The 22,761-nt window shown below is 40.9% G+C and overlaps 2 protein-coding genes across 3 annotated transcripts in view; one reads left to right on the forward strand and one right to left on the reverse strand.

The window, feature by feature from the left end:
- Positions 1-13,497, forward strand: part of GPR137B (G protein-coupled receptor 137B) — a 32,721-nt gene extending 19,224 nt beyond the window's left edge. For both annotated transcript variants that reach the window (XM_005145995.3, XM_034060843.1), the window contains 5 exons: positions 2,755-2,977; positions 6,276-6,425; positions 8,834-8,962; positions 11,722-11,846; positions 12,885-13,497. In XM_005145995.3, the coding sequence (XP_005146052.1) occupies positions 2,755-2,977; positions 6,276-6,425; positions 8,834-8,962; positions 11,722-11,846; positions 12,885-12,996 (739 nt within the window). In that variant the 3' untranslated portion in view covers positions 12,997-13,497. The remainder of the gene's footprint in view (positions 1-2,754; positions 2,978-6,275; positions 6,426-8,833; positions 8,963-11,721; positions 11,847-12,884) is intronic.
- A 2,040-nt stretch (positions 13,498-15,537) lies between these two features.
- Positions 15,538-22,761, reverse strand: part of ERO1B (endoplasmic reticulum oxidoreductase 1 beta) — a 31,939-nt gene continuing 24,715 nt past the window's right edge. Inside the window, exons 14-16 of the mRNA XM_034060874.1 lie at positions 21,578-21,664; positions 20,002-20,135; positions 15,538-19,130 (exon numbers count right to left, since the gene is read on the reverse strand). Coding sequence (XP_033916765.1) covers positions 19,070-19,130; positions 20,002-20,135; positions 21,578-21,664 — 282 coding nt within the window. The 3' untranslated portion in view covers positions 15,538-19,069. The remainder of the gene's footprint in view (positions 19,131-20,001; positions 20,136-21,577; positions 21,665-22,761) is intronic.

Consider the following 22,761-nt stretch of genomic DNA (forward strand, 5'->3'; position numbering starts at 1 on the left):
TTGTTTTTTTTCCCCATTTCCTTTTAAAAGTGTCAGACCTTGTTGCCTGGTATTGGCATTTCTGCAATAGATAATGGCAACATAACAGGACAACAGAGGGGTAGGACTGCTGTATATATTGGCAGAAATCAGAGTAATTTCAGCCTCCATGATGTTAGTCACTGTGGCAAAAGACCTCAAAGCAAAGCCTGTGACTGTCCAACTTTATATTTAAACAGCCCTTATGCACATCTCGCTGAGCTTGGGGACTTCTCACAGTCACTGGGTCTGGATGGGATTTGCTGTGCTGTGTGTGCGTGCTTTGTTACACACAAGCCTCAGACCCTGTATGGGTTTGAGGAAACCACATATAAAATGCAGTAGTTTCAAACAGATTTTCCTGTTAAACAAGGCAGTGCTCACTGCATTGATCTGAAGTTTGATTTTAAGCTCAGATTAAAATGTAAGGGTGCAACCAGCCCAACGCAGAAAGAATAAAACCCCCTGGCACATGTGTTCCCTGGCCAAGCTGGATTACACACAGCTCCTTTTAAGAGACTAGCCCTGAAGTGGGGTTTAGGCACAATGAGCTTTTGAACAGTCACTGGTGCAATCTGGAAGCAGCTTTCCTGCCCTGCTTTTCTATTTTCTAAAAGTTCCCATATGCTTATTCATGCCTTATAGGTGCCCTTGTAGCTGAGATTCTGCTTTTAAGTTAGGAATACTTTCTGCAGCTGCAGAGACCCTAAAACTGCCCTGAGACACAGCCTGCATCTCTATCAGTGCTTGTTCAGAAGTTCAGCAACAACACTCCTATTGTCAAAACAGGCAGCGATTTCCCCAGCCACATCACATTAATAATGGGGATGGAAGATCATTATGTGAAGAGCTGCACCACTGACTGCCCATGACAGCTCACTCTGGCACGTACGGAGTGTGTGGGCATGAAAGTGTGACAATGACTTTTGTTTCTGCTAAACTCCATGAGGGAGCTTGGCCTGCTGGTTAGGGAAGCCTCTAAGCTTTGCTGATGGCAAGCCAGTATCAAGGACAGACAGGCTGCACTGAAGCAGAAGGTCCTTCTGACTAAGATGGGCAAAAAAAGAGCTTGTACTTATTGTCCAGCAAGTAGGCACAGTGTGAGAGCATACCTTTTCTTGTAAGCCTAAAGCCCACAAGAATGTTTTACCTGCACTATAATAGTGGAGCAGAGATGAGACTATTAAACAGACTTTGGGAGGGGAAGAGAGGGAAGACACATGACCACCACTTTTGAGATATTAATAAAAGCTGTAAAGGTACAGCCACTGCAACTGGGAACTGCATTCTCCAGAGGAAGCTGTGTGAGAGGAGCTTCAGGACTGCAGTGCTTCCAGTATTACACTGTGAGGTTTAAAGGAACTATCTCTAGCTGCTAATCCTAAAGACAGAGCCCTGCACTGGAAGGTTAAGAGTGAGCATAATCTTCTGCCTGAGAGGGAATTTCCATGACTGTCAAGGAAAAGACAGCATCCTCATTCACTGCCAGATACAGCTGGAAAGGGCACCGATTCACAAGCAGGGACTTTTGGGCTTTCAGTTCTCCCTGTTCGTTACACATTTAAAAGGTCTCAAAGATACACCCCTTCCTTTCTGTCCCTCTGGAAAGAAACCAGCTGTGCTTCAGCTTTATGGCTTCATTGGTGCTATCCCAAAAGGATACAAATGTGTGAAAGAAAAAGGCCACAATTAGGTAAAGTATTCTTAAGTAACCAGAGCTGGATTTCTCAGAGACAATCTGGGTGTTTGTTGTCAGCCAAATCCAAAGTTTCCAGCAGGCACTAAAGCTGTGGCCAAAACCTCTTGTTCTGTGTCTGCCAATTATGACTCTTATTAGTAATTGCGATGACAATGAAGTAAGCAAACACTTGAACTGGAGACATGCCCCTTTTTTTAGTGGAAAGCTTCACAGCTGTGTGTAGGAGTACAAAGGAATTAGAAGCAGCTTTCCTTGAGTATGTGGTATGCTTATATTGCAGGTATCAGGGCTGAGTAGGTGAAAAAAAACAGATGGAGAAAACCAGTCCAGCTCTTGGGTGTCTGTCACATTTCTGTTCCAGCTCTGCTCCTGTGGTTGTGCAAATATACCTTCTGCCTGGCACAGATGGCAACATGCCAGCCCAGAATCAATATGCATACTTAACTTCCTTGATGTTTCTTTCAAGAAGTTGCCTATGACCAGGTTATTTAGGAAAAGGGATGAAGATGCTGGGGAACCATTAACTCAGACATTTTCCCTACTGCTAGACACTTCCCTAATTTAATATGAAATCTCATGGCGAACATCAACAGTCAGTGATGATTCTCACAGCAGTGTTGGTGTAGCAAACCCAGGATCAAGCCCAGTCCTTTCCAGGCAGCTCAGCCTTTTGCAAGGTTTCTCCTGTCAGTGAACAGTAGTTAGAGTGTTTTGCTGTGTATGAAGTGCATGCTCTAAGAAAGTACATGTGTATTTTAAGTAGTTTTTAAGAGTGGTGCTGTTGTATTTCTGCTGCAAACAGTCTTACATGTTTTGCTGCTTGATATTAGTTTTTTTACTTACAGCTTGTTGTGTAACTGTAAAAACAGGTTTGACATGAGCTAAGTTAATCTCTCCAGCAATCTGGAGCACTTTGATTTGGATATATGCTGATGGTCACTCTGCCAGCTGTGGCAACCCAACAGGCGCAACTTCCATCTCATTACATACACTTGCTGAACAATGTTGCTAAAACTGTTTTCTCCTCACTCTCCCAGGTTACCCCTCTACCTGGCTTCTCTTTTCATAAGTCTCCTCTTCCTCTTGGTGAATTTAACATGTGCAGTATTGGTGAGGACACAGAATTCAGAGAGAAAAATCATTGTCTCTGTCCGGGTGGCAATTAATGACACGTTGTTTGTGCTGTGCGCTGTTTCACTCTCCATCTGCCTGTATAAGATTTCCAAGATGTCTTTAGCCAACATTTACTTGGAGTCCAAGGTAAGGTACATTTTCAGTTCTTTTCAAGTACCTTCTCAGAGACAAGGGCAGTGCAAGACAAAGCCATGCAGTTCTTCAGATCCCTGAGAGCTGGAGGCCTTAAACTTACAGCTTGCACTTGGCTCACAATGTAGGTCAATATATGAATTAAATACTAAGTGGCAGGAAGGGTGCTTTTGGCCAACACCAGTGGCCCCCAAATAGGCAGCCTTTACAGATCTTACTGGCTGGAGTTTTTCACAACTGCTTTCAAGTGGATACCGCTTTCTCCAGGTCCCTGTTTGGAGACCACTCCATTTCAGTACTGCCACACAGAAGTGGTCTATACTTCAGGATCCTTCAGCTTGTCAAATTATTGACTGATTAAGTTAATTGTTTAAAGTACCAGCATGCTGAAGATAAACCAGACAGAGGAATCTCCCTGTATACATTTGCCTAATGTCCTATAGATAAGGAGAATGTGTTTTAAAAGACCGAATATAGTATAATTTAGCCAAGTGGGGAGAAGGGGGAAAAAATTTATCCTATTATCCTACATAATGTTCTTTAACGAAATTGTGTTAGGTTTACAGCTTTACACACATTCAGTGGTCAAGGTGCTGGGTGGCATCACATAAGCACGCAGTGTTTATTATGAAATCAGTGATTTATATTTATAAATAATGAAACAGGGTTTTTGAAATGCATAATTATAATTATGAATTATTTATATGTGAAATAAATAATGATATTAAAGATATTAATTACATGAAATATATGAAATAATTATACATATGAATAAATTTCATATGGATTATATTCATATGAAAATAAGAATAATTATAAATACTGAAACAGGGGTTTTGAAATGAAAAAGGGCCCTGCATTTGCAGTAGATATTTGAATCTTAAATTATTAGTTTAATCAATAGCACATTACTATTACCACAACAAACCCTTAAAAATCATAAGTTTCAGCTGCTATTTAGAAAATCATATAATAACATTCCTCTCTCTATTTACTTAATCAGATGAAAAGAGTACTTTTCTTGTTTAATAAATCTGGCCATACTGCACAACAACTGAAAGTTCAGGGCTGAATAGAAGATTTAAGAACACAGCTTAGTTTGTTGATTTTGTTTTCAAGCCTCTCATTTGCTGACCAAAGGGCATGCATGGGCAATGGATTATTTTTACTAGTAAGGAAAGTTTTTCTACTTCTGCAAATCACTGGTGTGTAAATCTCTGTAACAAAGCAGTGTTAACCTGAGGGAGGCTTTGGGAGATTGCTTTGTTCCGTTTCCTCCTGCTGCAGGAAACCTGTTCGTCTTCAAGTTATTTCACAAAACCCAAACAAACTCTGACATTGTTGCAGACAGGAAAGGTCAGAATGCTCAGCTGATGAAAGTTTGAATGTGGAAATGAGAATTAAAGAGTGCTTTGCTCCTTCTTGCTGACCTGAAATGAAAGTTTCTCTGGGGACTTCCAGTAGGATTTGACTGCTCATACCTTAGGGACACAGATGGCTGGAGCTGGCAGTGAAAAAAACACATCCTGGTTTACTCTGCTACTGTTGTGCTAAAAAAAAATCCAGCTGAAGAAGAAGAATCCATCCTCTGCAGTGATATAATAGAAGCAGCATTGGAGATAATGTGTGCTCTGCAGTGTATGTAGATAGACATTGATACTGGCAGCCTTTTATTTGCATCTCTGATCTGCTGGCACGTACCTTCTGACCACATGTAGAAACACATTCACCTCCATGACCTGGCATGGAGATCTGGCCTGGATCTCTGCACCACAGCTACAACAGCAATAAGGGAGTGCCCTTTGGTCCCTACTTGGGCCAGTTCTGGGCTGGCTGGAAACATCATGTAGTGGGACATGCTACCAGCTTGGGGCAACCTGTCTTTTCTGTAGGGTTGTGAATTACAAAGGATTCCTCTGGCTTTATTTTTGCTGCTGCACTCTCCCTTCTCCAAGCCACTAAGCTGATTTGACTGGCAGCAAAACCAGGATGCTTCTGACCCTGGTTTTGTATTTGCTGGGGTTGAAGTTTGTTAAATCTCTATCATAATTAACTATTAACTGTTAAAGAATGACAGCTATGTTGGGAAACCTCAATAGGGAAATACCAATCCCATTCTGCTCTTCACTTCTGCGATCACCAGTCTGTGAATGCCACTGAGCTGTGATATGGTATGTGCCAGTCAGCACCTTCTCTCTGCTCCCTCACCTCCAGTTTCCATGACAGCGTCACTGGCTTGCTAATACCAAAGGAGAACAGAGAAGTGCCTAGCAAACAGTTCCTCTTTGTGCCACTTCCTACTTGCTGGTCTTGCCACAGCTTTCTCCACTGCTTACTATGGATCTGGCTCCAATTCCCATATAGCAGCAGGCTCTTGGCTCACTTCCGACATGGCTGCTGGATATAGTCTGGTGAAGAGTGGTAGTTCCAGTGGGTTGTAAGCAGGAATTCAGTCAGGGAAGTTGACTGTACTGGGCATTTTGTAATGCTCCTAAGCCTGTCTGTTCCCTGAACCAACATTATTTTGCCGAGAAAACAGGCAAGCTGCTTTTCTGCAGGCTTTTCTGACTACTCCTGAGCTCCTTCTTACTGACACCAGGAAACGCAGGCTGAGGAACTGGGCTGGCAGAGCTGCAGGGTCCTCTGTCCACTTTTCTCTCAGGACTTAAGAACCCTTGTGGTTTCACACTTTGTAGTCTCATTCTTCTTCTTGTGCGCAACCTCCCACTCACAGGCTGCCCTGCCATGGTCACTCTGCCCATAATCCGTGCTTCCACTTTGTCTCCTCTGTGTTGACATTAGGCAAGGCAGGATGTTCTGTTCCTGCCTGTGTTGTGTTTAACTGCTGACTTTTGCCATCTGCTTGATACTTGGGAAATAGGTGCATAGCAAGCACTTGTAAGAAGATGCAAGGTTGCATCATGCTAACAAGCCAACATGCGATACAGGATGCTCTACAGCTAATGGAGAGCTGAGGGCTGAATTGTCTTGCTCCATCTGATACCAAGTGTATTTCTTATGTGTTTTCATTGCTCTGAAAACATTACATGGACAGAAAGTTGTAGGAATTAATCACACCCCATCTTGGTAAGGGCTGGAACTGCTGCCATTGCCTGGAAAACATTGTACTGATAAAATATAGGAAAATACATAGTGTAGGATGTGCTGATCAAAGAAGGAAAAGTCAGTTGAATTAGATAGACAGTTCCCTGACAATCCCTGAGGTCCATGCAAAATAATGTTCTTCTCAACTTCCTTTCTGAATAATAACCTGTGCTTAAATCTCTTCCAGGGCTCATCTGTCTGTCAGGTGACAAGTATAGGAGTGACTGTTATACTACTTTATACCTCACGAGCTTGTTACAACTTGTTCATCTTATCGTTCTCCCAAACCAAGAAAGTCAATTCTTTTGATTATGATTGGTACAACGTGTCAGATCAGGCAAGTATGAAAATATTTGATAATGAAAAAAATCATTCTGTAAGTGATGAATTTCCTAAATGCTATCAAAAGAGGAATTAATATATATTAGAAACTTTTTTTTCTTTTACTCAATGCACTAAGATTGTTTTGCTCCAGAAATACAAATTGTTGGAAATTCAGCTTAAGGAGGAAAAAACCCCTCACCGTCAGTGCTAAAAGAAAGAAGTGCCCACTAGACAAATAATAATTAAAAAAAACCCAATATTTTATCTATCTTGACTTTATGGTTAAAAAAAAGGTGCCTTTTATTAAACCAGGCAGTTACTTTGTCCATTAGAAAGGTTGTTCTGTACTTGCAGAAGCAGAAAACCAGCACCTGATTCCTCTGAAATGCTCAGTTCTGAAGTCAGCATCAAATCTCCCATTGGTATCCAGGGCTGTGGAGTTACTTACTTTAATTCTGTCATTAGTGTGACAACTTGTGTAGTCTGAGGATAAGACTAAGATTCTTCCCAAAATTTAGTTGCAAATGGCAATTCAACCTGTAACCTAACAGTGATAAAAGCACCAAAGGATATAGCAGGGCAGCCTTACAGTATTTGAAGGGGGCCTACAGGGATGCTGGGGAGGGACTATTCATTAGGGACTGTAGTGATAGCACAAGGGGTAAAGAGTTAAAACTTGAACAGTTTAGATTGGATATAAGGAAGAAGTTCTTTACTGTTAGGGTGGTGAGGTACTGGAATGGGTTGCCCAGGGAGGCTGTAAGTTCTCCATCCCTGTCAGTGTTCAAGGCCAGGTTGGATGAAGCCTTGGGTGCTATGGTTTAGTGTGAGTTGTCCCTGCCTATGGCAGGGGGGTTGGAACTAGATGATCTTAAGGTCCTTTCCAACCCTAACTATTCTATGATTCTATGATTCTTCATTGAATTTTATGAAACTTGGGCATCCAGCTCCGTTCTCTGCTTGGAAGCATGTGGTTAGATCCCAGTAGTTTTCCAGCTATGTCAAAGCTAGGCACAATGGCAGGCCTGGGTCTGGACTATGAATATATTCTTTTTGGCCTCAAGTTCCCAGACTCTTGATGTCTCAGCAAGCCCCTGCATTCCAAAAGCAGTGTTCCCAGCCTTCACAAGGGCATTGTGTTGCCAGGGTGGCAAAGCAAACCTGGAACCATTAACAGTTCCCTGTTGAACAGTAGATAAAACTGTAGATGAGAAGCAATGTAAATGGTGGGGTAGGATTGCCCAGAGGACTTCATTATGAGTTAGTTGAGCAGGGTCTGTCAAGGGGCCAGGAATCAACCCTGCTGTGGTGCAGAGAAGGGAAGTGCACTGAGGTGTTCTCAGGCAGTGTCACTAGAACACACAGGTTTAGGCAGAAGGGCACTAGATTGGGACTTACCTCCTGAACCAAACATTTACTCTCTTGTTGTTGGGGCTTGGAGTGTTGCTGCTGCTCCTGCTGAGCCCCTGTAGGGGCCATTTCTTGTGCTGACCCTATAGTCTGGAATAACAGGGGCTGGTACTTTATGGTCAGAATATTTGGTCACATTTCCCCATGGAAGCAGAGGTTGTTTTTAGGGAGCTCACTGGAGTGCTTTAGGCCTTAGGGCACTGCTACTGATTTTTGAACATCTGGTCTGACTTGTTGCCTGGATTTTGGGGTGAATTATTTGAACCATATGTAAAAGGCCTGAAACAAAGGAGCAGGTATTCAGTTTGGTCCCAGAATAAAAAGTCACTTTTAAAAGTATAGCCCAATGTTTGGTACTGCCTCAGGTCACTATCAGAAACATTACCCTTTTTCCTTCCGTACACAACACAGAAAAAGAAAGGACAGGATTTTCCCTCTGTAACCATAGTGAATGGTGGAGGGGAAACCTAGAGAGAAGTTCAAAGCTAATGCCAGAGTAACAACATGGTTATTCAAGCTAACAGTGTGCACCAATTTGAAGGGATACAAGCCTTCATTTTTTAAAGCAAGATTACCAGCAATGCCTTTGAAGACCTGGGCATGGATTGTTTCTTTATGTATTATTCCCAGCTGGAAAAGACTGGAAAACTAACTTCTGATTACCTGGATTTGATAGCTCGATCAAATGATTGCTTGCCAGGCTCTTAGACTGGGAAGACCCCTGCAGTAAACTTTGATTTTGCTCAAGCAAAGATAGCAGGGGGAGGAGGAGGGACAAAGGAAGGTAGAAGGAAAGGGATGTACCCAATGAGACAGTGTATTGATTTTTTTAATATGCCTTTAATCATTAGCCAAGTTAATCTGGCTTTACCAAATGGAATTTCTGGCCATGTTGTCCAGCATTTCAGCCACTTAAATACAAATCTTCATAAGAAGACAGGTTGCTCCTGCACCTTTAAATAAGCTGCTGTCTTTATTTTTTAAACACTTTTCTCTCTGACTTTTCAACAGGCAGATCTGAAATGTCAGCTGGGAGATGCAGGTTACATAGTGTTTGGAGTGATCCTTTTCATCTGGGAGCTCTTGCCTACTTCTTTGGTTGTGTATTTCTTCCGTGTTCGAAACCCTACAAAAGATCTGGTAGGTGGAATTTGTTAGTGTATTTGGTAGTGTGGTGTCCAGGCAGGGCTGGAGGCTCAGCTGCTGAAGGAGCTTCTGCTTCTGTACATTTTTTACTTCTTTTTTTCAATGTGTCCTTGGCAGAATAAAAGCAACTCAAATGTCCCACTTCCTTATACTAACTCCCCATGAAAGAAACTCATAGTATCTACCCAGAAGGAAGACAAGGTGGTTGGTTCTCAGGCAGTTTACCTTAAAAATCAGAAACCATCTTAAATGTAGGGACATCTTCCCCTTGAATTAATACAGTACTTTACTGGAGTCAGTAGAAAAAGAGTTAGTTTGTTACCCAAACTTGGGATCTTCCACCACATAGCAGTGAAAATGGGTGTGTGCTCACTGCTCAAATGCATGTATGAAATAAAAGATTGAATTCTTTCAGCCCTGCATCTGTTTCCATGTTAAAGACCAACGTAGTAATAAACACTTGGTGTCTGCTATTTCAGCTAAGCAGAGATTAAGGTGTGAATTGGAAGGATAATTCCCTTTTAAGTATCCTTAATATTTAGGTAGTTAATGGATGGACAAGCGTGCTTTTATAGCTGTAGGCAATGTCTCCAGGTTAGCACAGGATATGTTGGTTGAGAGGCACATAGAGAATATCGGCCCTGTGCTAGGATTACCAAGATAGTATCTCTGTTTCCATAGGCCAAACCAAAGATAGTATTCCCCAAGAAGGATGTGAATGGTAAATTCACAAGTAAGAGAAGCAATTAATACAATAACCTTTAGAGAAGGGGATGTTTTTATTTTCACATGCAGATTTCAGAAACAGTAGAGATGTAATACCTGACAGCACAGTTAAAGGAACCCCATGGGCCCCAGTGTCCATCACAGAAAACCATCTCAGCCCCACTCCTGCTGAGGAGTTAGCCAGGACAACTGCAAAGAGATGTTTTAAAGGACAGTCCAGTGTTGCTGCTCTCCTAAAAACTGACCCCAGAGAGATGTCATTTTATTTAAAGTCAGTTTAGTAAGGCTGGACCTGATGGCCAAGTTTGGACACTGTGGGAGAGACTGCCAAGAGGATGAAAATAAGGGAAGCAGCCTAAGCTCTCCCTTCCAAAAGCTGCTCACATAAAGACTTAGAATCTAGTCAGATGAGAGCTGACAGAGTCAAACAGGCCATAATCTCTCACAAGTCAGACAGCACTGCAGTAACAGCTGTAACATTATATTTTTGCACTGTGATTTGCAGAAAGCCTTAAATCTCCAGCTTCACAATGGTACAGTTCAGAAGAACCAATCAGTGATATCACTTCTTTTATGGGTACATTTTTTAGGGTATGACATTGTCTGTCATAGTGGGTAGGTCACAGATGGATTTTTTTCTACACAGTAAAAATATTTCTGTTAAACAGCAACATGGTAAGAGGAAAACTGGGAACAGTGTTAGAAAGAAGCAAAAAATGGACTCCAGCAAGGCAAAAGTGAACTTCAGTGCAAGTGTGCCACAACAGGGAAGCCAAGGCTCACAGGCCCCTCGGTTCAGTAGGCTGCTCCAGCGGGCTGTTACTAAAGTTAAATATCAAATTGGCCCAGTGGCTGAAAACACTTTACCAGAAAACATGGGCTTAGAATTAAAACAAACCTTTTTTAGTTAAAAATCCTAACTCCCACTTAGTGAAAATGGAACAGTCCCAAGAAACAGTTATTCTTTGGTGTTAAATTTCTCTCTTCAGAAACAGAAAGTTTGAGACATCCTGTGTTCAGCCTGGAAGGAGCTGCCTGCTTTGGTGCTGACACAGGGTCACTGCAGTGTGTAGTCCTTTGCCTTGCCATACTTTTAGCCAGCCAAAGTTTGGAGCTGGGGAGATAGCAGAGGTGCACCTATTTTTATTTCATCTTTGTCAGCTCTTTAACATCAGTAACACAGGGGGAGATTAAACTGCTCTGCTGCTTAAGGCCAAGGAGAAGATGTTGTCCTGGCTTATCTGCAGGTGCTGGGAACCCTGCTCCCTGGGGATGGAAGCCGTGAATCAGTGGAAGAGGTTCAGGGGCGTCCTGTGTGTCCCTGTGTACTGTTTCCAGAATCAGACTGACCTTTTGAATTTTTTTTCTTTTTCTTTTTTTTTTTGTTTTGTTTTGATTCATAGGGAAATAAAAGCAAAATTCTTTGTAAATGAAGGAGTTACATGTATATCCTATTCCCTGTTTTATCAAAGGGACTTTCCTTGGGATTTGACCCTCATAGCACTGTAGGGTAAATACTGAAATTGCTCAGAGAGGTCCTAAGGGGCTTTCCAACTGTGGCTTCATAAGGCAGGTGTCAAGGTTCAGCATGAGCAGCTCCTGAGGCAAGGGAGGTAATGCACCAGGAGGGAGGGTTACAAATGCAGGCAGTAAACCCCAGTCTCTTTAGGCATTTCATATCTCGCAGCTCCTCAGCTGTGTCCCTGCTGCTCACTCCCAAGTTGAAAGTGCAAAGTGTCCAGGATGGATAGGAATTCAGCAGCCAAGTGAAATGCAGGGTAGAGGGTGGTGTCAGGAATAGGTTGTATCTGTTGGCCAGAAGGAAAAGGAAAAGCCGTTAGTATCTGTAGACTATGACTGTGCTTGTAGAGAAAAACAGAGAATGCAAAAAGCCTACAGGAAATACAAACCTGCCAGTTTTACTTTGGAAACCAGGAGGTCAGTCTGTAGTGACGTCTTTCAGAAGTCAGGCCCCAAGCCGTTGATCTATCTGTTGCAAATACTGACTGAGGTTTCCCTTCCCCCAGGCCAACGCGGGAATGGTCCCAAGCCATGGCTTCAGTCCCAGATCTTACTTCTTTGACAACCCCCGCAGATACGACAGTGATGACGACCTAGCATGGAATATTGCACCACAGGGGGCGCAGGGCAGGTGAGGTACATGAGGGAACTGCTTGCTTCCCATAACAGAAACTGGAGGAGGAAGAACCCTTACACACTGCAGCCAACTAATGTAAACTGTCTAGCTCCAATTGTGGAATGAATTCCAGGGATGAGTGGAAGCAAAGGGGGAAGCTGAAGTTGAAAGCACTGAGTGACTGTAGGGAGCCAAGAGCTCCACAAAGAATGCAAGGAACAAGAATGAAAACGTACTTTAAGAATTGTAACAGCACTGCCACCTTTTGAAAAACTCAGGTCAGACCTTTGGGCTGCACGCTTCACCCTCTGTTTCTTCCAAAAGGGGCCTAAGAAGTGCCATTCACTATTTTCAGTGTGTGAGCAAGGCAACCTACTAAAAATGCTGTCCCCCTGCTCAGGGTGAGTGGAGAAAAGCTTGACAGCATGGGCAGCAGCTTGTGATGGTGGTGAGAAGCCTCTGAACTTTGGTTGCCCTGTAACATGGCTAAATGTCTTGGGGTTCACCTGAAATGAAGAGGGCATTTGCTTTCCAGCTTGCTGAAAGCTTATTTGAAGCCACCAAACTGCCAAAATCCCACACAACCCAGAACTGGGGTAAAAAGTCAATTTTCTCTGTGTAGCCATGAGCTTTAGGTAAGAATTCCCTTCCAGGAAGGAGCAGTTCCCAGCAAGCATGGTAGCACACAGTCCAGAGAAGAAAAAGCACTGCCAGGACACTCTCCTGCCCAAAAAGGAGATTCAGTCATATTACTCATTCACTGTTCCTGTATCTACACTATGGTAGTAGTAGATTAATCAGTCATAGCTAACATACCTGGATGTAGTTCTTGTCACTCATTTACCTAAGATTGTGTAGTCACTGCCTCTGAGCCCAAACTATGATTCAGTACAGTTGGACACTCACTATTTGCAGTTATTGATCATCCTACCCCCTATTTCTGCACTTCAGTGTGAGAACTACCTCTATGTGGTTGCATGTTCCCCACATTGTCTAACAGGGTATCTACAGAACCAACATGTCAGTCACTAACTCTGCTGTTTTCTTTTCCAGTTTCTCTCCAGACTACTATGACTGGGGCCATCAGAACAATAGCTTCATGGCTTACATCGGATCCCTTCAACATGATCCAGCCCTGGACACAGACCGGCCAAGCCCTATATAACTTCAACCAACTACAGCGTCCCAGGACATTCCAATATTAAAACAAGTGTACTGCAAAACAAAGCTTAGCAATTTTTCTTCACCTTTTGGTTTTTAGAAGTGTTCCTCAGCACAGATAAATGAAGAACTTGTCTTTGCCACAAGCTTTACATAGCTAAAGGAAAAGTATAAGCTAATGATTTAAACTTTGAAGACTGTTCTAATTAATACCTTGTTCTAAGCCACAGTATTTTTGGCTGTGAATAGAGTTGTTAGAGCACATAATTTAATCATTTTATGCTCATTTTAAAAGAGCAGATTTCATGAAGTGAAATGGCATAATTATTTTCTAAGTATTTTTATTTTTACACTGTATATTAGGTTAGAAATACATAATTATGGTAAATATAATGTAAGCAGCTGAATTGGTTGTTCAGACACATGACAGCAGCGATTCTTACATGCACATGAAAGCCTGTACAGGAAAAGTATCAACCCAATTAAAGACTGTCTTTTCAACTTACTGCTACATTCTCAGAGCACAATTTACTCTTTGGATCATCACTGCTCTCCATGTGGCCATCTGGTTGGAGGCTAAACGCTATCTACACTCTAGTTACCATCCCAAAACACATGACATTTGTTTAAGACAACTGTTACCTTCTCAGCAGCTGTAGGGCCAGTTTCAGAGCAAAGGGATGGGCATCTGCTTTGCTGGGGCCTTATGAACTGCAAAGCAGGATGAAAATTCATATGTTTGAAAAGTTAGTTACATGATAATCTCTGTCAATCGGCTCTAGGTATATTATGTAGAAGAGTAAGACAAATACCTAGCCAGAATACATATAACAGCACTTAGTTATGTATGAAAGACCTAGGAAGCACAGTCTGGGAACGGGGCAAGTGCCAGAATACATAAAGCAGAAAAAGCCTCAGGTGGACCTAGAGGATAAATTCTGCATAACTAGCAAAAGGTCAGCCAAGCCCTACTTCAGCCTTGTACATTCAGGGATAAGTGTGGTGGTTTGGGGTGGAAATGGTAGATAAATACCATACTAGTGTGTGACATTTGCACATAGATTTAGTGCATAGCATTAATTATTTTTAGGCTTGCTGAGTGGGAACCCCTACTCCAGGTCTTTTTACTGTGCCCAGCATGGACTGGTACCCTCTACTGTGAAGTGCTCCACGCCCACAGCATCAACTCCTCCTTCCCCATGTGAAACAAATACTGTTAATCAATTCAGATTTCCCTAGGAGAAAATCCAATTTCTTCTAGTAATCTTTACTTCTATAAACATGTAGTTAATTTTGAGGTGAACTACAGCATCCCCAAATGGTGGAACAGGCTGGATGTTTTCCTCATATTCAACTTCAGAAAGTACTAGAAGTAGAGAATTCTGGTACACATTTCACAGAATTAAAAAAAAAAGAGATGGGACTAGATCTGATCAGGCCTGTTTGGAAGCTGGAAGCACAGCAGGGCCACATTAACACAACTCTTCCACAGCGTCTTTGATTTCTGTGGTAAACCCAAAGTACAAGCCTCTGGCAGAAGCAGAGCACATCCAGCAAACCCTCCAAAGCTCCAATTAGTTTCTACACTTCCTACCAAATGTTCACTAAAGGAAACAAGCCAATTAAATGATCAGCCAGAGACTGAAAAAGGTGCCACAGCACTGGGAGAACAATGGTTTTATGAAAGCCTTTGGAGTTCTACGATCATGTTTGTACAAAACTGCCTGACAACTTCATGCAAGACATGTCTGCAGGAACTGCATTTCCTCCATGGCAGATAGAGCTGCACAGCAAAAAAAAAAAAAATCAATTATGAGAAGTCTGTGCTTAAAACAAGTGTGATCTTTGTGGCCCAGTATGCAAAAATGTGGAATGGGAAGAGACTATAACCAAGCACACCAATGAATTAAATACTCTCAAACCACAGGAGATTTAAACAACAATGTGAAAGGTAGGATCTTAAATTAAATCACTATAATTATTACCACCTGTGTAACAGGTACTTACCCACCTAAACTGGGGATGAAATGTGTCTATCACATTTATTAGAGACAATTTGTTACAAATGCGTATGTGGAATGGAACAGAGCACTGCAGAAACCCTGTAAGGGAAATAATTTCACACGAAGAGCACCACTGGGTGAACCAACTGGAACAAATATTAACAAAATTGATGTCATAGGCAATGCTGAGAAAAGGACAGAACAGACCCAGATTCATTTCAACACAAGCCCTTCTGCCTCTTAGAACAGTTGAACTTAAATAGAGCTGAACTGGGTCATGCTCATGCAGAAGCATACTTCTGGGACATGAATTTCTGATGTGCTGACACACAATGCACAGTAAACAGCAACAGACACACAGGTTACATTCACTTTCTGGATGGCATTAAAGTGAGAACAAAAGCCTGCTCATCATCTTAAGCTTAAATAGTTGACATGTAAATAATTCACTTGATTTCTACCACATGTAGTTGAAAGGTAAATGAAAAGGTAAAAAATAAACCCCATTTCAAATGAAAATCAAAAAATTACATTCACAAAAAGAGGATGTAGCAGAAAATACTTTAATTTGCATTTGATCGATTCAAACATAGCAAAGATTGGGAAGTGTTTAGATCTCAGTAAGCAGTTCCAACACTGATTCTGGTTTTAATAAATATTACATTTTCCTAGGCTAGCCATATGCAGGAATTGTCGAGTGATGAATTGCCGATTGCTCCTTTGTAAACAAGCATCTAGGTCATTCACAACATATTACAGCTCATTTCCCAGAAAAGCACAAAGCAAGGTCACATAATGGCAACCCAACTGTCCAAACGCAACTCCAGAAAGTGTGGCACAGTGTATTTCATATACATACAATGACATACAGCACAAGTCTCCAGCTGAAGTAGGGAACCACTCCTCCTAGCCCAGCTTGCACAAGTCTGTTTCACTGGTTTGCATCTCTACTCTCACCTTCCTCCTCAGGCACCGAAGAGGAAGTTGCTCAGCAACAGTGCCCTACATTCTACCTATGCGGTTTCCACCAAGTCTTTTTTATCATTTCACATAAGCCGTCATGACTTGGAAGAAGGAAATGTGCTGTGTCTTTGTCTTCTCACTACCTCCGGGATTACAATCATTGGGTCATTTGTTTAAGGAAATGTACTTTAAAATGAACAACAGACTGTGTTGACAAGTTGATCTCCAATAGGGAGCTGGAATCTGAAATAGTTTACAAGTGATGGGCAGTGTAACTAACCTTGTTCCTTAGTATAAAAACGGGTCTGTAAGTTGCTAAAATTTAACATATAAAGAACTAAGCCATCCAATTTGCATGGCAGAACTTCATAGGCAGCAGAGTCACGGAATATACATCAAATACAGTAAAAAAGATGGTGACAGGAAAACTGTTTCAACTAGATTTGTAACGGGAAAAGTTTTTGTCCTATTCCTACAATGACAGTGAAATGAAATGCCTTCCTTATTTGACCACCAAGCCAGATGTACCTTCAAATGCAAGAGAACTTAACATACACACAGAATTTGCTGGTCAGTTGCACCCTGTGTTTCCATGAGACAAAGGAAAAGAAGAAAAGCTTCCCATCTCTATGTCCTTACCCAAGAGCATTAACTGTTACCATTAACTGCCTGCAGTGTGCCAGTGAGAGCTGCAAGGAGCAGGTATCCAGGACCATTCCCATCCCATGAGCAAGTGCATGATGGTAGTACGTGGTGCTGCTTCAGTGCCTGTAGATTTTAGCCAGGCACAGGTGGAAAAAAAAAAAAAAAAGAGCAAACTGCACCCCCCAAATAAGGTTGGAAGGAATTCACTTTCCCCACAAAGCAAAGGGGAAAAGGAAAGAAACAATTCTGAAACTCATGTCCTTCCTGGGGCAGCACAGACCACACTTGCTTTTCAACCAGAAGATCCCGCCTCAAGCTTTAGGCACTATAATACACAACAACACAGATAAATCCCAACTCTACAGCATTCTTCTCACAAGTGAGCCTACAGGTTCTAACCTTTGCAGGTCAATCCAAAAGGCAAAGAATTAATGGCCATCTGAAAACTACACTATGTCAGTATATACAATTACTCAGAAGAGTTGGACACTTGGGGTGTAACTCCTTTACCAAACACAGCTATTCATATCTGAGCTAGTTACCCAGATTCCTACTTCAATTTAATGGAGAAAAAATGAACTCTAGGGTGCAAATGCAGAGTTCAGAATAAGCCAGATGAAACCACCTAGAAATCACCCACTCTTCTCCACTAACTAGGAAGAGGAAGCCTGTGGTGATGTGCTCAGACACAGATGGGTGCCCAAAGGCAAGAGAAGCTGCTAGGTAAGACTGGCATCAGCTTTCTCTAACACCACATTAACTACTGGCTTAAATAGAAACTTCCCACTGGTTCATTGCCAAATTGTGAAACTACCACCAAAACTTGGGGGGTGTCTGGTGGTTTGTTTTGTTTTTTTTTTTCCTTTATTTTTTTCTTATCCCAGTTTGACTCAGGAGGGTTGACTTCCTTGAAAAACAATATTCTTTCTAGTAGCAAGTGCCAGCAGGATAATCTGTCTTGTTTCCAGTCATGTAGAAATTTGAGGCTAGTCTGGAAACAAAGGACATGGAGCGTATTCCAGCTTTCAGACAACCTCAGCCGTAAAAGACCACATTATTGAAGCCAACACAGTTACAATCAATTATATGAACAGGGCACTAAGTATCTGGTAGGGTGAAAAATGTTTAAGAGCACTTTATTTTGTGAAGACTTGTTTTAAAAACAAAAGATGTATCTACACTGTACCAGCACTTCCCACATTCGTAACTTTGAAACATGCTGGTTTAAAACCATTTATTACTTCATTTCAAATTAGATCAACATTTGGTTGCTACTAATCAGTTTCTGGATTCTGGTTTGAACAATGGTAAGTTACCACTGACATCTGTGGACAATGATACATGAGTAATTTCTTATTTTATGAATGTTATGTTATTAACATACCCGTTTTTTTACACTGAATATCCTTTTAAAGAAGACAGTTAGGGATTGCATAGATAGAGTATGCAGTGGTAAATGTCAGTGTGAATGAATTTTAAAAAGGATCTTTTTTTAAAAGTGACTACAAAAACACAAGTTGTTACTTTTTGCACTGACCTTATAAGCACAGCACTAAAATATAACCCATAAAGAACAGATCTATTTCCACAGCTCAAAGATTGAGATGTGCTATTTTAACATTTCAGACTTCAAAAAGACCATTTCTGGAAATTGAACCTGTGATTACAAACTAGAAAATAAAATATGGTGGATGTGAATTTGATTGACTGAGGCTTTCCAGCCAGCAGTGCTCCACTAACCACCTCCGCTCCCGACCACTGTGCCCCCAAGCAAATGCAGGTAGCCAGGGGGCTGCACAAATGTCACTTTGAGCTGTGCTGAACCAGAGACAAGGCAGGTGTTTTAAAGGAAAAAGGAAATTGTCAAAAGCAGCATGAAAGGAAAAAAAACGTTGCTATCAGCACAATGTAATAGAGCTCAGTATGAAATGCAATCTCTGCTTAGTCAATTTCCATTAAATAACTTTCCTCTTACAGTGAGAAGGCAGAACTCAACAGGAGCCCCACTTATTTTAGTTTTATTTTTTCTCCTCTCTTTTCTTCTTTCAGACAGCCAGAATCAGCATAACCACATCCTCAGAATATACTGAAGCTCAGTACTGGGGAGAGGCGAACACCCTCTCTCAGAACCGGCCAAATCAGGGGAGAGGTACATATGTTTTCATATAAAACAACTGTCTCAGAAAGGCAAGGAAATAAGAACATTGATGAAGTTTCAGTATAACAGACTGTGAGCAGAGAACTTAAAAATAAACAGATCAGCATAATTTACACATTTAAAAACTATAATATTTCATTCATAAATATCTTCTCTAATTAATAACCATTCGTAGCTTAAACATAAATATTCAAGTTGGTATTTGATTTTACTTTTTTCAGTTCATGTGAGTCCTGTAAGGATCAGTTCCTTCTGCTCAATGCAGTCATGTAAATGGTCTTCACTAATGAGTTGTGCAAAGGCCTTCATTACCTCGTTTGTTGTAATAAAACTTTAAAATTCTGCAGCTCTTTTATACTTGTGGAAAGCCTGTAAAACAAAAACCCTTCAGTGTTAGTAAGTCAGCTGTGAAAGAGAAGTGCAAACCATCACCTTCCATCCTTCCGCAGGGGCTTTTTGTTTGGTTTTTAACAAACACAATTTTGTTCCAAAAGATGAACACACTTAAGATACTACTTTCCCTTGAAAGATCTGGCTCACCATCATATTTATGTATTATACTGTAGGGATTAAACTATATATGTACACACTTAATGGTCTTGACTTCATTAAACGTGTAAAAAACTCTAAGCAGAGGTAATAATGTTTATTACATTCCTTTAAACAGGAACTGATTGTTAAATTCAAGATGTGAGGAACTAGCATGATGAACGAAGCAAGTTCTATACATCTTTTAAAGCTGTTAATTTATTTCATCACTTGAATAGGATAAAGTTTTAACAATAATTACATCATACACAAATATCCAATAGACTAAGGGCTAAAATTACAGTGTTAAAAAAGGTTTCCCAAGTACTTTTCTTTCTTTTCACTACATTTTCACATGCACACATTTAAAGCAAATACAAAATGTAGAATAGCTGTAATCCATGGTCAAAAAGGAGAACTATACTCAAAGTCTAATGCTTACGGATGTTTACAAAACTTAAATCCATCTCGCACAAGATGGACTTTATGAGATTAAAGATAGAAAGACAAATAAGATCCAAACACAGAATGATGACCCAGGCTAATATATCAACACTCCACATACTCCGTTTGATGGCATTAAGTTTATCAGTATCACTAATTCAGCCTTTAAAAAGCTAAAGCTACCTGTACAGTGCCAACTCTCCATAGAATATGAGTGCTGACACTGAAGTTGTATGGTTTTTCTACAACACAAATGGTAAGAACTTACCTTCCAAAGGCATTTACAAGAGCAACTATTTCTTGACGTGTGAGCTGAAAGCCTTTTGATGGGCTATTCTCAGGAAGGCTCTGTATTTCCTTCTCAGAAAACAAGATTTTCAGAGCAGTTCCTAAGCCTTGAGTCTACAAAGAAAAAGGTGCAGTGGTTTTTGGTTTTTTTTGCAGTAAGATCACTCCTCCAAACACTCAGGAAACCATAAAAAAGGTGAAAAATTACTAATCCAGGCAATTCTTCTATACTGACACTCCCTTTACCTAAAGAACTATGCACCAACAAGGACACTAATGCAAATGCTTGCCATGGACTATGTACCAGGTTCACTCACTTATTTTAGACCATTTGTTTCCTCAGGTATATTTGCTCTTCATTCTCATGTATTTGGATCTCTTCTTTTCCAACCTCTTTTATTTTCAGGCATAGCAGATGCATATGAAAACATGCCTGTTACATGACTTCCAGTCCCTCCTGCCCCTTGCTTTACAGATGTTCTGCTGCGGCAGGAGCTGTTGGATCAGATCACCCCTTATCCTCTTCCCTCCCCCCTTCAAAGTCAAACTAGATTTTATTACGAGGTATCACAACACTTCTGCTTTTTCCACCTCCAATCCTAGGGGCAGACACTGCAGTTTCAGTTTCAATTCCTATTTTCTATACAGAAATAGAACAGCAGAAGCTATTCTTATTTCCTCTTTTAATTGGGCAACAAAAAAAACCCACTGGGTTTTGACAAAAAGTGGTTAAGGCTGGCTGCAAGAGAATTTTATAGGTCAGGGAACCTGGTCCTATTCCATTTTGTGTGAGAAGGGAAAAACAACAGATGAGAAGTGTTCACTAGGACAGAGTAAGCAAAACTCCAGAAATTCAGCTGAGACCACCAAATTTTTGACGTTACAGATTTCTTTGAAAGCTGAACTCTCATAAGCTTAATGCTACAGAGGAATATATGGTACAGTACAAGCCTCACAGTGACAACTATTCTCTCAGCCTGGACTTAACATTATTCTTGAGGTTTAAGATCTTGTTATTAATAAAATGAAAAGAGTAAGTGTCCAGAAACTGATAGTGGTTTGCAACTTCAGCTTTACTATGCACCTCTGCATTCATTTGCTGCCTTCTGCATAAATTGTGAATTGCTTCTTTTTCTTATGCCTCAGTTTGTAGAGTTAAGTCCCACACTGAATTTTCTAACAAGTAAGCAAGTGCTGTATTTCCAGGAAGGCTTCCCACAGGTGATTCTACAGATACAAATACGATACTGACTGCGAGTAAAACTTTGCCATGAAGCATCTAGTTTAAATACTTTTTGGTTTTGGGTTTGTTTTGTTTTTTGAGAATACAAACTATAGCTTTTAGTAAACTAAACAGCTGTTGGCTAAACATAATGACCCTTTTTTTGAACTCTGTTTTTAACAATGAATTAAAGATATGTTCTTTTTTAATATACAGGTAAGGATATCAAATATCAACCATGTACAGAAAGTCTGAATGCTATGGTAAGGGGCATCCTGGCAGACTGAAACTAATGCTTACCTTCTAACCTCCCCCTCCACACAATAAACTGTACCTGTAGTTTGCCCCACAGCCTGCATTTGTCACATCCAACACAATCCATTATGCGGGATATGTTCTTGAAATGCAATCTGAATTCTTCCTATCCGTTAAAAAACAAAAGAAAACAAAGAAAAAGGTTAGCTTAAAGTATCTCTTAGCTTCACAAAAACACAAGGCTAACTAATCTAGTACCACTACAGCATCAGTTCTCTAGTACTAAAACTAAAAAAAAAAACAAAACCCACTACTTTAGTGGTCAGGCCATAACCAAGGCCCATGTAAACCCAGAACCTAGTTTACAAGACACTGCTAACAGTTAATTCCATAAAAAAAACTTAACCCCCAAAAAAACCCAAACAACCCCCAAAATACAGAACATTCAGGGTAATACACTCACGTTCTACCACCTATCTCAAAATGTTCTGAGCTGTAAGTACTGTATCTGTGTCCCTACCCAATTTTTCTTCTATTACTCAAATCCCTTTCGAACCAACTCACCTTTCTGATGAGCAGGAAAACAAGTTACAATTCACAAAAAACATTTCCTGCCCAAAGCTATGGGTAGCTTGTTGCTTTGCAGCTTCAGTCAGAGCAAAAGCAAGTACAGCACAGAACTAATTAAGTTGATTTTAATTAAATATTTAAGGTCAGAAAAACAATAGCTGAGCTGATGATGGCACCCTTCTAATAGCGTTCTCTCTAATGCTGATGAAATTCCATACTACTGAGATAAGTATTAAAAGTGTTAACAAGTATTAAACTAAACTTTTTTTACTGAGCCACACTCTAACTGTGGAATTGTAGTGCATACCAATCTGAACTCCCGCATGGTAACACTGGAAGTTGCTAGGTAGTAACAGCATTCACACTGGGTACCCATGTGCAGGAACTATGCTTTTCTGATATTAAGTGTATATTGCATTATATTATACTATATAGGGCATCTATTCTTTAAGCAGACATCACTGTGGCTGTGTGGAGACCTCATAGCAGCCTTCCAATATCGGAAAGGGACTTACAAGGATGCTGAAGAGGGACTCTTCATCAGAGACTGCAGCAACAGGACAACGGACAATGGGTTTAAACAGGGGAAGTTCAGGATGGGTATAAGGAAGAAGTTCTTTACTGTGAGCATGGTGAGGCACTGGAATGGGTTGCCAAGGAAGTTGTGAATGCTCCATCCCTAGCAGTGTTCAA

Source organism: Melopsittacus undulatus, chromosome 3 (assembly GCF_012275295.1).
Source record: "Melopsittacus undulatus isolate bMelUnd1 chromosome 3, bMelUnd1.mat.Z, whole genome shotgun sequence".
Taxonomy (NCBI): Eukaryota; Metazoa; Chordata; class Aves; order Psittaciformes; family Psittaculidae; genus Melopsittacus; species Melopsittacus undulatus.